The sequence below is a fragment of the Syzygium oleosum genome, unplaced genomic scaffold (assembly GCF_021117445.2).
Source record: "Syzygium oleosum isolate NSW1041296 unplaced genomic scaffold, Sole_v2.1 Sole_v2.10, whole genome shotgun sequence".
NCBI lineage: Eukaryota > Viridiplantae > Streptophyta > Magnoliopsida > Myrtales > Myrtaceae > Syzygium > Syzygium oleosum.
Genome location: NW_026607494.1, coordinates 4,445,732 through 4,462,460, shown reverse-complemented (window position 1 = coordinate 4,462,460; position 16,729 = coordinate 4,445,732). Strand labels below are relative to the sequence as shown.

Below are 16,729 nucleotides of genomic sequence, written 5' to 3'. Positions count from 1 at the left end.
TTATCCCTTCTTTTTGGTATTTCTATTTTAGCCCATAATAAAAATAGAAATTACCCTAGAGTCTCTACACATTAAAGGCCCACACCCTATCAAATACATTAAAACCCAATTACCTTATTAGATCACTTTTAATTGGCTTAAGTTCACATGACAGTCTGCAACACATAATTGTTTTACATATAAGCCCAATGTTGGATTAAGGATCCAACATGGACGTTTTGCTCACTGATGCATATATGATGCATATCTTCTGTCGAAGCTAGAAAAAGAAGGCGATTCTTGTTGGCTCACCATATTTCCATGAGGCTTATCCCTTCACCTCCTTTCCTCTTCGTGCAAGGCCTTTTCCCGGCGTGTGGCGGGTTGTCTGTCGGGTACCCTTAAACAAAAAAAAAAGGAGGTGAAAAGCTCAAGCTTTCAAATGTGCCTTAACTTTTGTCACTCCGATGAATCAATCCTTCGATCAAGGTTAACGAGAACAGGGTGGGAAAGTACCCGGAGGAGGTGGGTTCTGTTGTGCTTCTGACTCGGGCATTTGGGATAAAAGAGACAGCAGGAACGAAGTAACTACTACCTTTCACTGCCCTTTTGTGTTTGCTGAATTTAGCTGAAGGTGTGATGTTTTTTTCTTGCTTGTGTATGTAGGCGCAATATAGACATGTCTGCAAATTTATATTGTTTCAAAAGGTGCATGTGGATGCTCTTGGAACACCCGATTAGGAAGAGTTAAGAGTCAGAGTGGAAAACGGAATCAGCCTATCGAATAGTGTTCTCAATGAAGAGAGAGATTATTAGAACCAAGAGCATATTTAAGGAAGAATTGGGTTCTCCAATTGTCCTTAGCATTCGCAGAGGAATAAAGTGGGAGCTCAATCTACTCCAAGTTTGAGATTAACTGCATATCGATTCTTCACCTGTAAGCCAAAGCCAAAAAGCATGGCGGGATTTGACAGATAATTAAGTTTGCCATCAGATGCTCTTAATTCACTCATTCAAACACCCAATTGAATCATGACACGGCATCTAGCATATTAACTTTAGTACGTCTTCTCGACATACCTTATCTCACTTTTATCTACATTGGAAGTGGATCACCAATCAACCATCGGTCATTTGCTAGAAACGTGAAATGTAAGATAGAAGAATTCAGAGAAGAAGAGCGCAAATTTTTATGTGGGAAAAAACCTTTCAAAATCAGAAAGCGATGAACACGGTGTCGCACCAGGACAATTCGGTACAAAGATGAGGGAAGACTATGAGAGTATTGTTGTTTTAATGATTAGCTTCTAAGTGGGAGATTGATGGAGTCGTGGAGTATGATAGAGAAAAATACTACTGTTAAGGGTATATATGTAATTTCCACCATAACTTTGTTTGCCATAGATTCCTATTATATATTGAGGTCATATCTCTTGTAATTGTAACTTGAAACTCGATCCTTATAGTAAAAAGATTGCCTTGTATGGCACTGTGGTTTTTCCCTTTCTATTCCGAAAAGGGTTTTCCATATAAATATTCGCCTGTCTTCTTCTTTGATTTCTTCTCCTTTACATTTTGGGCTCCTAACACAATCTTATGGGAAAGCTCTAGTTGTACCTTTGTTGCACGCTCTATTTGTAAAACATTGGTACTCCCACGTATAATATATGGAAGTACATGATATGACAAAAGAAAAAGACATTTGCCTTCCTCACGCACATTTACTGAACTTCTATACTCATTCTTTTGGAGTAAGACAAATTATACACGTATAAAACCTTATGTCGTGTTGTCCTCAAGTAAAAATACTCACAATTCTCCACTTACTAATTAGTCAATCAACCATGTAAGATTTCAATTATCATTTACATATAAAAAATGATATTATCATATTACATTCACATAAACGAAAATAATATCTTTCAACTTGTAATTAGATGCCAAAAAATAGTAGTAAAAAATTTAAATGAGATGAGAGATTTGTATGACTTGTAATTTAAATGGTCATACATCAAATTGCAAGCATTTTTGTGATTTGTAATATTGTTGATGTAAAACCATGGTAATATCATTTCTAGACTTCATTATGAGGACACCAAATTCTTTCATTCCGAACTGAGATCACAGAAAACCTCGTTATGAATATTTTGTAGCTGATGCCATCTTCAACCACACGCGATAAGATTCTGAACAAATATCATCTGAACCTGATGCCGATGGCTGATGAAGAGGAGTAAAAGCAGAAGAATATGTTCCTTATTCGGTTCGATTTCCATCTAATCTTTTTCGCTATTTGCTTTAGGCTGCACATGACAACGATTCTGTGCCCGGGAACAGATTCTGCTCAGAAATGATTCTTTTTGATTCTGTGCCCGGAATTGATTCTGAGCATTTTAAGGCGTTTATTAACGGCTCAAAATTCCATCCCTGGAATAGAAAAAGAACAGAAATGCGTTTGGTAACGCCACAAAATTTCTTTTTATTAATAATATTTTTAAATATTTTAATATTTCTTTCTTTTTTTTCTTTTCCTCCTTCTTGGCCATAGCCTGCTCGCCGGCCATGACTGGTAAAATATTTTTTTATTAATAATATTTTTATTAAAAGTATTTTTTCTTTTTTTTGGCCATGGCCTGGTCGTCGACCATGACCGGTAAAATATTTTTTTTTATTAATAATATTTTTTATTAAAATATTTTTATTAAAAATATATATTTTTAATTTTTTTTGGCCATGGCCAGTAAAATATTTTTTTATTAATAATATTTTTTATTAAAAATATACATTTTTATTTTTTTGGGCCATAGCCTGGTTGCCGGCCATGGCCGGTAAAATATTTTTTTTATTAATAAATTTTTTTATTAAAAATATACATTTTTATTTTTTGGGCCATGGCCTGGTCGCCGGCCATTGCTGGTAAAATATTTTTTTTTTTAAATATTTTTATTTTTTTTTTTGGCCATGGCCTGATCGCCGGCCATGGATGGTAAAATATATTTTTTATTAAAATATTTTTATTAAAAATATATTTTTTTCTTTTTTTTGGCCATGGCCTGATCGCCGGCCATGGCCTGTAAAATATTTTTTTTATTAATAATTTTTTTTATTAAAATTTATTAAAAATATACATTTTTATTTTTTTTTGCCATAGCCTGGTCGCTGGCCATGGCCGGTAAAATATTTTTTTTATTAATAATATTTTTTAAAATATTTTTAAAAAATATATATTTTTTCTTTTTTTGCCATGGCCTGGTCACCGGGCATGGAAGGGTAAAATATTTTTTTTATTAATAATTTTTTTATTAAAAATATATATTTTTCTTTTTTATGGCCATGGCTTGGTCGCTGGCCATGGCCGGTAAAATATTTTTTATTAATAATATTTTTTATTAAAATATTTAATTCTCGTCAGATTCGGCGAGGGCGGTCCTTGGGCCGGACATTAGAAGCTAAATTAAAAACCAAGAAAAGGAAGAAGAAAAAAAAATTGATTCTCAAAATTGTTCCCAGAATCAAGAAGCTACTTTTTTTTTATTCTTGATTCTGCTCCAAAACTGATTCTGGGAACAATTTTTGACAAAATTGTGCCCAGAATCAAAAAATTAAACAAACGCATTTCTGTTCCCAAACTGATTCTGAGAACAAAAGAATAGAATCAAACACTATTTGGCAAGTTGTCATGCGCAGCCTTAGTTTCTGTCTTCCTTTCAAGAATTACTCCAATCATGATAGTCCATGACCTGTTGTCTCCTACCTCTTTCTTGCCTGTTGTTTACTAGTTTTTGTTTGCTAAAATGTGCATGGAACACTCAGATTCGGAAAACGAAAGGAGTATTGAAATCAGATACAGATGGAAAATCAAGAGAGACCTGCTTGTGCCGAGGGAAAATATCGTAGTGATGTACTATATCTGCAGAAGACTTACATTACACCGACCATAGCGAACTCTTACACTCTGTGACACACAAACACTCCAAGTCGAAGATTGGCGAATTCTCCTGCAAAGCTATCGCTCACACTCACTAGTCGCAACATTCCTCACAGAGCCAGCAGCAGCATAGAGCAAACAGGCTGATTGGTCAAGAACCACAAAAACATGTTATCAGAGAACAGTCCGAAAACTTAGAATAATAGCAGAGAGATGAGAGACGATGAATGGAGATGCAGTTGCTTTCAAACTCTCTTGAGATTGAACTTTTTTGCTCATTGATGCATATTTGATTTATATGTTCAGTCGAAGCTCAAAAAGAAGGAGATTTTTGTTGGCTTACCATCCTTCTATGAAGCCCCTCTCTCCTTTCTTCTTCGTGCCGGAGCAGCATAAGAACTTCCTTTTCTTGGTGTGTGACAGGTTGTCTGTCGGGTACCCTTAAACAATTAAAAAAAAAGGAGGTGAACAGCTTGAGCTTTCAAATACGCCTTAATTTTTGTTACTCCGATAAATCAATCCTTCGATCATGGTTAACAAGAACAGGGTGGGAAACTACCCGGAGGAGGAGGTTTCTGTTGTGCTCCTGATTTGGGCATTTGGGATAAAAGAGAGAGCAGGAACAAAGTAACTTGTGCCTTTCACTGCCCCTTGTGTTTGCCTAATTAAGCTGAAAGTGTGATGCTTCGCTTGCTTGTATTTATAGTCGCAATATACATATACCTACAAATTTATATCATTTCAAAAGGTGCACATCGATGTTCTTCGAAGACCCGATTAATTTGAACGGTTTGAGTTTTGTGGGCGCCAATTAGAATTCTGCACCTCATTTTATGCTTCGTTGTGCCGATGAAAAGAGCGAAAGCATCACCTTTCGGCAAAAAACAGAATCAGTCCATCTAATAATTGTCGCGAAAAGAGAATGATCTGTAACCTGGATGCATACTAAGGCATATTTTAGGACAGAATCCTCCAACTGTCAAAAGCATTCGAAAGAGGAATATAGCGGGAGCTCAACCTACTCGAAGTTTCAACATTAACTTCGTATAGATTCGTCACTTGTAGATCACGCAAAACGAATGGCCAAAGTCAAAAAACATGGCTTGCGGAAGTTCTGAGAAGTGAGAACAAGGTAATATATGTCCATTGAGAAAGGTTAACTCGCCTGGAACGCGGGATACGACAGATAATTAAGTTGTTATTGGTTGATCCTTATTCACTTCTTTAAACACCCAATAAAATCATAACATGGCATTCAGCATATTAACTTTAGTACGTCTTCTCGACACACCGAATTTTACTCTACCACCACTGACTGTTGAATCGATTAGAGTTTAATGCCGCAGAAATGACATTTCACAGTTTCACTTTCTGAAGGCTATGTGGACATGTTTGAGTATTCCGTCGTTCATAAAACAACTATGACATTACTGCCAAAGAGCATGGCCAAGGACAGGTTGTTATGTGTCTTTTTCTCATTTGCAATTTATGTAAAAACCATGATAATATCGTTTCTAGACTTTATTATAATAATGCCAAATATTTTCATGAAAAATGACGATGTATAGCATTTGGAAAGGTGATTTTTATCGAACTTTTTCACGTACTTTTCAGGTACATAACCTCGGCACCGTGTAGTTTCAATCCATGCATAGTATCACCGACAGAACAAGCACGTTTACCCAATAATTTTTGGTACACATAGCTAATGCCTAGGTTTCTGGTGGTTGCCCCAAGATATTGCATAAGTACTATTGTTTGAATCAAGGCCCAGGCCGAAAACAAAAAAACAAAAACAAAAAAGAAATCTAGCACCCACATAATTGAGGAAGACAAATACCATTGTCACTAAAGCAACCTCTAGAGTTCCAATTATTTCATTAATTTCTTAACTCATTTTGCAGTTATCATTTATCTCCAGAGTTTAGGTCATCGAGAAATGATTTCATTATGTATGTCGAGCATATAAGGACACTCCCGCACATGTAAGCTGTCTTTTTGCATAATGAAACACATTATATGGGGATATGTGACCATATCGAGATCTGAGCTTTCAAGCTCTAAGAAGTTTGGAGTGTGTGGATAGATTTTTATGTTTTACTTTGTACTTAATCTAAATTTTGCGATAGATGCACTTTGAATTTTTCTTAAACCGAAAACACTTGAGATATACTAATTATCGACCCGTAGATTTACATACAATTTTTTCATAGTTGTTGTGGAATTTGTTATTTTAAATTTTGAAGGGATAAAAAGTTTTAAAAGATTTAACCAAATGCTATCACAAAAGCACACAGATAAGCGCCTTTCAAAGCATATTGCTTTGGAAGTCTCGACCGTATGCTTCTATTTACACTAGCAGTGAACATTTGCAAAGTGCTGTTACCTTGAAGTGATCTTCTACTCATCCCCACCTTCAATTTATATGTAGTTTATTAAATAAATCATCATTTATGTCAAAGATTTCTTACAGATGTTATGAACAAGCGTTCTAATCCCTGCAAATTTGAAATACATAGGATGTTATGCATGTTTTGTACGTGGTCAAGTTATTGTCTAGATTCGTGATATTGTATATACTATATAGGATCTTTTATGACTTCGTTTGGTTATAAACAAGTCCTTTTTCACTATCTTTTCAAACTAATTAATTTACTCTTATACAAGCAAGTAATGTTGCATTGGGTTCTTCAATTTTTTTCTCCAGATTATTGTCAGTTTCTTCACATAATCTAACCTGTCTTTGTGTGTGCGTGTAAGACTTATATCAAACTTTCTCAGACATGAATAAAGTAGTGAAGATTCGGCACATGAAGAGAATTGTTCGGTTCTCAGGGGAGATTTGTCCAGGAGATACTTAAGGACATGAACCAAATATTTCATAAAAAAATTGTAATAAAACCCTAATATAGTATAGAAACCCTAACAAGTCTTAGTCAGTCCTTCCTTTTGAAAGGAAAGTGCACACAGCAACAGAGATGAAGTTGATATCACTAGGTTCATATAGTAACGGTAACTACTAGTCATGAAAAATAGGAGGTAATAGTCACCAGAGCTTTGGAGATTATTAAACTATTTCCTTATTTTCGGCATCATATATTTGAAGATAGATGGCTTTCCCCAAGAATTGCCTCCTCCTGAATAGGAAAGTCGTCATTGCATCTTCGAATTACACATTAGGGGCTTGTTGAAGAGAACGCCAAGACACATAATGTAAGCACTAACCAACTCTAGAAGTTCTGAGTTTTCCGAGTGTGTACATTTGGACACTAGTCTTGACATCTTTCTTTTGTTAATCACAGAAGCTATTAACAGCACACATAGCGCCTAGAGAGCTAAAATGCATGCATCTTTGATGTAGGTTTTGCTTTAGGGCATAGAGTTTTGTGAAGGATGCATGGGAAACACGAAAATGCAAACAAAAGATGTAGCTTCTCAAGAATGAACATATACTTTTCTGGAAAAAGGAAAAAAGAAAAGAAAAGAATGATCATATAATAAGGAGAATACATGCATCCATCAACTATAGACTAGCTAGAAAACTAAAAAGGTAAATCCCACTTTTTCCAGGGTAAAACTTATATCCAAGCACCTAGGGTTCAGCCCTTAAGACAACATATAGGATTGTAAGGAGGGAATCCATATCTATAAATAGAAGTAAATATAATGTCAGGACACAAACATGGGCTTTCAGCATTGTTTCATTCAAAATGGTCAGTAAATAATGTACTGTACTAGTTAAGCATACCCAAGATTTATCTTTGTTTCGATGATATTATTCCAGAAATTGTCTTGTGGCGTGTGGTCACGATCAATTTTTGTCAATGGCCATATGATTCTCTTAACATTTACTTAAAATATAATATCCATGGCCAATCAGCATTTCCCATAAAGCCCAGCGGGAGGCAAGAAAAGAAATGAGAATACAGAAAGAGACAGCTCATTTACCTGATTATATAAAAGTCACCCATGTCCAAACAAGTCCAAAAAATGTCCATCATATTATAAAAATTAAGGGCAGACCCCCCAATTAATAAAAAAAAAAAATCTTCAAGTCTCGTAAATGGGACTTTTGTTGCTTATTATGCATCTCCACTAAAAAAATCTTTTGTGTATATAATTGGTAGGTGAGGGGACAAGAAAATATAAAGGTCAAAATAGATATATAGGATATGATATATATAATATATGTACCAATTATTTGTGATCATTGAAAGTGATATATATCCAATAAGTACAAAATATCAAGTTGACAGGCCTGGGATTGAAAAGATTGACCTGCGTCTCCTCCATCACTGCCAAAAGAGACTAGCCAAAATACTCAGATTCCTCTTGTCTCATACCATGAGAGATCTCACATCATCTCCAACCAAAAAGAAGACTAAACTTCATCATGTGATGATCATTGAAAGACCTGTGCAAGCAAACATAACACGAGGCCGACAAGAAAAACCACCCTAAAGAGAAGAAGATCAAGAAATGGAGGAGAACAAGAGATGAGGATTTACTTAACTCCTATTATATGTGTAGATAGTTGAGCTTGAGCTTGAGCCTGAGCCTAGCTAGAACTCGTTGGAGTGACGATACAAACCTTGAGAACCATACAAATTCATGGTTTCCCTCTGGCTATTTCGGCTACTTTGATCATCTTCACCCATTCTAGACCCCATTTGTGTACCGAGATTTAGGTACCCTCTTGAATCAAGGTTGATGTTGCCCATGTTGTTGCCGCTACTGCCACTGCTATGATCATCGCCACACATCGGTGGGTAGATAGTCGTGGTACTAGAAGAAGCATTTGTGTTTGCATTGGTGTTTCCGGCTTCTTCTCGCGAGATCACGAGAGCCGCCGATTGGACAAGCTCGAGGCATAGCCTAAGCTTGTTTGGTTCGATGTGGGCTAAACCTGGAACCGCTCCTTTGAAGAGAAAATCGGAGGTTAGGGTTCGGAGCACGTCAAGAGGTGTGACGCTATCAGCTGTGCGGACCGTGGGATCTGCGTGGTGGTCGAGTAGGACTGCCACCATGTCCGGGGAGACCATCTCAGCAGCAAGGTGGAGTGGGGTCTTGCCATTGGGCCCTGCCGGGTGGTTAACGTCTGCCGCCCCAAGCTCGAGCAATGCCTTGACAACCTCCCGGCTACAATTCTCAACCGCATAATGTAGTGCTAGCGCTGCGTCTAGATTTAGGCCCTCGCCCATGACCATGAGCTTCACGAGCTCGACATCGGAAGAGTCGAGGGCTCTTCTCATCCGCCGGATCTTTTGGTCCTCAAGCTCAGCGGCTGTGCTCAGGTCGTGGGGATGGTGGTGGTGGTGCGGCATTACGGATCGCCTAGCCATCGACGACTTCAGCCTGAGCTCTTCAATCTTGGCCACGACGTCAATCGGGAGATGTTTGGCCAAGACTTCGGGCGGGAGGCCGGATTTCGCAATGAGGTGGGAGCAAGTAGTCCAAAGTTGATGCATTTCCTGCTTTCTTGAGGCAATCAGTACTTTCATTACATCTTCTATTGAGGCCTTCTCTACCATACTTGCCAATTGCTTCTGCCAAATGATAAGCCATAACCAGAAAAAAATTGGTCAGTGAAGTGCGACTTTGCATTACATCATTGTAGTAAATTTGAACCTTTTCGAAGTGCAAATTGATGGGAATATGCTTTCACAGATATGGTGCTCAGAATAAGTCATTCAGTGACAATTGTCTTTTCTTCTTTTCCCCCATTAGCAAAACCTCTAAATAAGGAAAGTGAAGGTCGGGCAAAATTTGGGAATTTCTGTGAAGTGGAAGACAAGTCTGATCATCAACATAGCTATATGTAGACAGCTCTCGAGAGTTACTACTAAAAGGTAGATCTAACCATTTCAAGAAACTCCAAGTTCTGCATGAAATCAACCCCATTACATCTCTCTAGCTTTTAGGTTTACAGTTGAATCAAATTGGTCATGGAAGATGTGAGCTGCTAGAGCAACAAAGTCAAATCATGAACAAAAGAGAAAGTGAATTGAGTTTGAGAGATGAGTGAGATTAAAATAAGAAGAACATTTGCAAGAAGACGCGCTCTGATATTGTGATATTTTGAGGGGAAAAGAATAGAACTTGATCGGTCTAGATTTGTTTTTTTAACACACCCAGCGTCACCCACTCCATGATGGATCCATAGTTTATTGAAGTCATCTACCAAGAAAAGTCTAATAGTAATGGCACCCAATAAACAATTCCACCTCCCATATCAAAGAAAAATAATCTGTTCTCAACTATCCTAAACCCCAAATCAAGCAATGTCCCCGGTAAGCCAAAGAAATCCCATGAACACTATAGACCTGTTATTGTTACTACTGGGAAACTTATCGGAAACCTGAGTGAGCAGTGCAAGCTGTTCGACACCGAAGGATCGCGCGGCGGCGAGGGTGTCGAGGGCGAGATCCACGGCGGAGGTGCAATGCGTGTGCCAGCACCCTCTGTTGCCGCAATTAGGCCTCGGCTCGTGCTTCTGCGGCACGATGGAGACCTGCCCGCTGTACAGGAACTGCAGCACCAGGAGGAAGACCTCGTACCCGACCGAGCTCACCGGGATCACCCCCGGCGGGGGCGGCGGCCTCGACGGGTGGTGGTGCGCCGCCGCCGCCGCCTGAGGGCTGGCGCGGGGGCAGCCCGCCGGGTCGAGGAGCGCGGAAGGCGGGTCGGGGCCGCAGAAGAACTTGCGGAAGAAGAGGCTGCGGGCGGCGAGGATGCAGCGGTGGGCGTGGACGAGGCGGCCCTCCACGGTGAAGGTGACGTCGCTGAAGGCCTCCCCGTTGATGAGGAGGTTGAGGTAGTCTAGGGAAAGAGATCTCAGAGAGTCTTCTGGGGTCATTATTGGGGAGGATGGAGAAAAAGAAGGGTTATTGCCTATGAACAGTTGGCAAGTGGAGGGAGAGAGAGATCAAGGGAGTGTTGTGGTGGTGGTGGTGGTGGGAATTGGATGATGAGGAGAGAGAGAGAAAGAGAGAAGAGGAGCTGAGCTTGTTGTGTTTTGAGGATGGTGAAGTACTGTTGATTTTGCTTGGGTGGGGAGATTCTCTCCTCTCTCTCCCTCCTGTGGAATGGTGATGGTGAGGTGTGTTATGGGGTGAGAGAGAGAGAGAGAGAGAGAGAGATGAGTGTGGCTATTCTGGGCGTCCGGAGCTATTTAAAACAGGAAAATTCTGAGGAAATGAGGCATAATATATATAACGTGTCCCTCCCCCCAACTTGGCTGCTTGCTAGGGGGGTTAACTTTCCGCCTGTTTGAGCTTTGTTCAAAACTCACCAGTAATGATCTTAATTAGGACATGTCCCTTTGCTGTCCTGCCTCAGATCCCCCCAATCTTATATCCCACCTCCAATCTGTGATTGACAAAAAGAAATGGCTGGAAGTGGGGGTGGGGAGGGGAGGAGAGGGGAGGGACACTGGTCGATGTGGGTTTGTGGGTAATGTCGGGATCGAGAACATGATATGGTAACGAACATCTGATTGCGTGAGGTCTTGTTAGCCTTTGCCTGTGGCTAGGCGAGGGTCTCGGCCCTTGCTGGTTTTGTAATTTTCATAATTTTTTTTACTTTGTCCATGTTTTCTTTAATGTGAGATTCGCTTGGTATCATGAATTTTGAAACAATATTAAAATTGTCATGTTGGCTAGTCATTGCCGGAAGGGTAACATTTTACATCAGACTTTTGACGTACTTCGCTCTGGTTGGGAGGGTGAGAGCCGCTGTTGTTTTGCCCATGAAAACTACCCCCTTTTCTTTCTCCTTTCTCGTCACTTTATAAAGGAGGGCAAAAACAATATCGCACTGATGGACAACACTACACATCAACCACACTGTCTCATGTCTTATGAATTCCGGCCCTCAGATTGGACTTTTGACTTGTCTTTTCACCATCAACACCCACTTTCCTCTCCCTCTGTCCCCCTCTCTCTCTCATCATGCTCATGCACGACAGGCTTTATGACTGGAATTGGAACTCCAAATGACTCAACTGCAACACGGATGTGAAGCTTTTTGGTCCTGTACAAGCCCTCTTCTTTCCTAACAATGTGTCGAAACTCTTGGCAAAGCATTTGAAGGCAAAGATAGAGAACTTGGACGATCTTCCAAATTTAAGGAGGAAGATGTGGCAGTCGTGGGGATGGACAAACATTGAGTACATCAATAGGGGTCTTAGTATTTATTTTCCGATATCATAAAACCAGACAGAAGAGAATTGATTTAAGCAGTGCACATCTTGATTTAGAAGGCTTAAATTGAGTCAATCACTTGAGATTCTACCTACATCGAGCCTTATAATATATCTTTTTTGAACTGTATCTATTTTTGGACTTTATAAATGTTGCTTGTGAGGTAATTAACTTTTAGGGGGTAAAATCCCTTATGCAACATTCGGTTAGTTGGAATGAAAACATTGGTATGAAAGTAAAGAAATTTGAATGAATATCGGGTAATTAGAATGGTGAATAAAGTTTAAATTATTATGCTAGTATGCTCTCCCTCACTTCTACTGTCTGTTCTCTCTCTCCTTTTTGTTGGTTGTCACTCTCTTTACGCCTTGCAATGTTGCTTTAGCCGTTAAAGACTTCATATCGAGGTTGCTAGCATCAGGTCTAGTTGGCCAAGGTCGTACAACGTACCAAAATCTAAAAGTCTCGACGAAGTGGTTAAGGGTGATTGATTTCATGGTGAGTAGATTCTAACCACAAATCTAAACCTACCATGTCAAAGTCGATTGCTAGTTTTCAGAATCAGGGACTAAATGGTTGCAGGATTGACCAGGGGAGCTAGGCTTAACTTTTAGGGAAACAAACTTTAGGTAATTTAACTATTATTCAGGAAAACATACAATGTGAACAATTTGTGGCACAATGATTAAGTCATTGATGAATTTCCTAACCTTCCTAGATTCAATACCCATCTCTAAAAACAGCTAAAAGCAGGAAACTGCAAGGATCCAGGCTGGTTTCCTAATTTTTACCTAGGAACCTACTTAGTCCGGCCTACAACCGATCGCATAAGGCCAGTTTGATTCGGTTCATGGGTTGAACCAACCCAACCTAATGATGGCATGGTGGTGGGCTTGTGGCGGGGTGAGTGGACTTACGATGCTGGTGCCGGTTCTGGAGCGGGCGACGGCATTCGCACGCAGTGGGGTGGGCGGTGGCATCTAGTGCTAGGTTAAGTGGCTGGTTCTGTGGGGGTGATGTGCTGTTAGAGCCAGAAGGCTTTTCTTGGCTCTTTTGTGAAGGACAGTATTTTGGTCCTTTAAATCTAGGGTTTAAGATCTAAGACGATAATTGTAATTATTAAAAAAAACTGAGAATGCAAATTGATATCAAAGTTAAACTTGTAAAGGGTTTTTATAATTATCCTTGTTAAAATTTTAGATTCCTTTTAGGTCGCCTTGCTAGTATAGGATTGCGCGTCCATCATTGTAAAGCAGGATTGGCTCAAGCAGGTGTAGACTGTAATTTTGCATGTTTTTACCATTTGCAAACCTTGGAGTAGTCAAGTGCAGGAGACGCACATGAAATACACTTTTCTCACGATCGATGCGTCAATCCATATAAAATTCCTGAAGAGGTAGTAAATAGACAATTCCTTACATAAGATTTGCCTGCGGTGCTAAGGATGAGTACACCCAGGTTTCGATCGGGCACGATAGAGATAAGTAGATCTAAATTTGAGGTCACTAATCTATCAGCATAACGGCATGGACATTTGATGATATATAATTCGAGATAAGTCCGATATCCAACATTCCTGATAGGCTCTAAAACCGTGGTATATAACTCCGTCCCAATTTGTTGCCGACGTGATATTGTTTGCACGATCTAGTCGCGGTTTACTCACACAAACACACAACCTTAAAATGCGCTATGATAATTTGAGGTGGTGTCAGACAGTTTGTCGATGTAACAACCTAGACAACACATTACTTAGCAATGAAAATAATCGCCAAACTAAACTATCCTTGTGATAGATCGAGCAAGACAAAAACTTAACCAAGGTTCGAGATTTTTGGGTCGAAATCTTGTGCCTAAGATTGCGAATTACAACTAGTGATGGAACATGATTGCATCACTAAAAGTGGTCTTATACGAAGAAAACTTTCTTTGCCATTATCCATCAATAACTTTTGTGGAAGACTTCTACATACTGTTCAAGTCGTCTTAAATCTTTCATCTCAATCTCACATCCTTCATTACCCGTGAACATGTATTTCGATTAACGACAAAATTGGCTTGTCATTGATGTGACACAACCTTATCGACAGTCGGCAATGAAATATAGACCTCTGGCGACGAAAGTAATCCATGCCATGACGCGACATGTATAACCAATCGAATGTCATTTCGCGCATGATATTATGTCCAAGGGACACATAATAGTCTGACACAAACGATTCAAATGACAAAATATCTAAGTTTGTTTTTTTTAGCAGATACAAAATATCTAAGTTGACTCTTGGGGAGAGGTTTTCCTTAGTGGATGCGATGTTTCATCATTTGTAGGTCCCTTCCAATGCCACACGAATTAACTTCAGCAAAGGCTCGAGATGGAAATACATGTGGAATGTCAATGGGAAGTGGATGAGAATCGAAATCATAAGTCTTTTGTGGAGGGTGTATAGGGGTCAAACAACACAAAATCACTAAATTTTTTCCCCTTAGTCCTTTCGATCGAGATGGTGGTGTGGTTGGTGATGTTTGGGCTGGAATCACTAAAAACAAATTGTACATGGATTTCCCACAAACGAAGGCTCTCGGTTGCAATGCCTTGAGGACTAGAGGGTCGGCCACAAGCATTTTGACTTCGGTGATGTGATGGACTGAAAAGGTAAAACAAGCATTAGTGAAGGAGATCAACTTTGCCATTTGTACTATCCCACCATTGCGTGCCGTATTGCCCATTTAGGTCTTGAGGTACATGATTGGCTTTTGACTAAAAAATGTGTGGCAAATGTTATATGTGCACACGCTAAAAATTCCGAGTCTTATTGTGTTAAAGTTTGCTAGTTATGTCTATTGATGTGAAATTACGATCTTTACTTCATAACTTGATTGAGAAACAAATCATCCGAACATGCTAAGTGCTGGAGTTTGACTAATTGCGATTACTATATTAAAATTTGGGTGGTTGTGTGCAAGTGCTGGATTTTTTAATTGGGTTGTTATGGTAGGCCTAATTATTAATGTGAATGCTCGATTTTGTATTCTAACTTAGGCCTATGATCGTTGATTGCAACTCAAATTGTTCGTAACAAAGCAACATTCCATATTAGGGTAGGACGGAATTTATTATTTGCATGTTGTTTTAGGCTAATTTCAGGACAATTATTGATTAGGTCATAGACTTTGCATCGCATTTAATTTTCATAAAAGTTATTCATTACATGGTTCTGTTATAGACATTCATTAAATTCTAGATTTGCATATTACTGGATGTTTAATTGATACGCATGTTTAGATTAATTAGTTACTCTGCACTGAGAAAATCTCACCTTGAGTATTTGCATATCTAACAAAATTCATATTGAGTATTTGCATATCCAATTCTAGGTGTCTTCATACTTGCTTGTTTCGACATATCAAAGATTTTGCATATCTTTGCATATTATGACGTGATTTTGCATCATGATTATAAACAGTTCTAGGAAACTTAGTATTTTTTTATGAATAAGTCTTGGAAAAGTTTAGACAAAAAGTTGATTTTATGAGTACTTGCGAAATTTAGACCGAAAATGGAGTCTATTAGTACTTGGGAAAATTTAGGCCAAAAGTTGAGTCTATTAGTACTTGCGAATGTTTAGACCAAAAGTTAATTCTATTAGTAAGTTTAGACCAAAAGTTGAGTCTGTTAGTATTTGTGAAAGTTTAGACCGAAAGTTGATTCTATTAGTACATGGGAAAGTTTAGACCAAAAGTAGATTCTAATGTAAATCATATGAAATAAGAAGTAAATATAAAACTCATTATTGTTTAATATTTGGTGCCTTTGGTTACATTATTAAATTACAAAGAATAATGTGCAGTAAAGCATCGAGGAAAATTTAGTTTTTACGTGCATATCTGTTCGCATTTTAATGCGTATTATATATATATATATTCCAAGAAACGGTAAAGTGTCGGGACACTCGTGCGAGGTGCACCATTTAAGGATTGGCTAATGGATTACTAAGTTTAAACTTAGCTCAAGCTCTATCAAGCCCATATCAATTCGCAACTTATGGTTCAAGTTATTAAAATCCAAATTATTTTAGTTTTGGAGTCACCACTAATAAGTTTTTGTGGGTTGATTAGAAACCCAAGTAAAGTGTAAGATAATATTTTACTTATACAAACCAAAGATCAAATGGATTTTGGGACTTGATTACACATGATTGCTCTAATAAAAAAAATATTTTGCTTGCAACTGGGATTAATATTAAACCTAGCCACTAACATGTGAGGTGATTATGTGGGGGTGCAACCATTAATGTAATCCTCAAGGAAAACAAAGCAATAAATTGCAAGAAAGAGAAGGAATCAAACACACAAAACAAACAATTATTTTTTTTGGTTTTCTTTTATCATAAAATGAAAACCAAACTATATGTCGTGCAATTTTAATTAAATAAACCTAACATGCAAATTATATGACATGCATATGATTTTTTGGTATTTTTATCAAAATTCATAATTAAAAATTACCATTATTTAAACATGCAATCTTATCTAGTAAAGAAATCTAATTTATTCTAAGATGATGTTTTCAGTTTTTTGTTAAATTAAATTCGTAATTAAAAATTGCTAAAAATCAATTATT

At 38.3% G+C, this 16,729-nt stretch overlaps 2 protein-coding genes across 2 annotated transcripts in view; both read right to left on the bottom strand.

The window, feature by feature from the left end:
• The window catches only part of LOC115683348 (mitochondrial fission 1 protein A), a 75,702-nt gene that overhangs the window by 38,036 nt on the left and 20,937 nt on the right, over positions 1–16,729 (bottom strand). The gene's annotated exons all lie outside the window — the stretch shown is intronic.
• LOC115683266 (BTB/POZ domain and ankyrin repeat-containing protein NOOT2-like) lies at positions 8,054–11,235 on the bottom strand. The gene is made up of 2 exons (XM_030607733.2): positions 10,266–11,235; positions 8,054–9,453 (listed from the first exon to the last, which is right to left on the bottom strand). Exons 1-2 carry the CDS (start codon positions 10,761–10,763, stop codon positions 8,470–8,472), a joined length of 1,482 nt encoding a protein of 493 aa, XP_030463593.2. The 5' UTR covers positions 10,764–11,235; the 3' UTR covers positions 8,054–8,469.

Coding starts and splice junctions, on each gene's coding strand:
- LOC115683266 (XM_030607733.2), bottom strand. CDS start 10,763: ATGACCCCAGAAGACTCTCTGAGATCTCTTTCCCTAGACTACCTCAAC. Junction 9,454..10,265: donor AGCTTGCACTGCTCACTCAG/GTTTCCGATAAG, acceptor ATCATTTGGCAG/AAGCAATTGGCAAGTATGGT.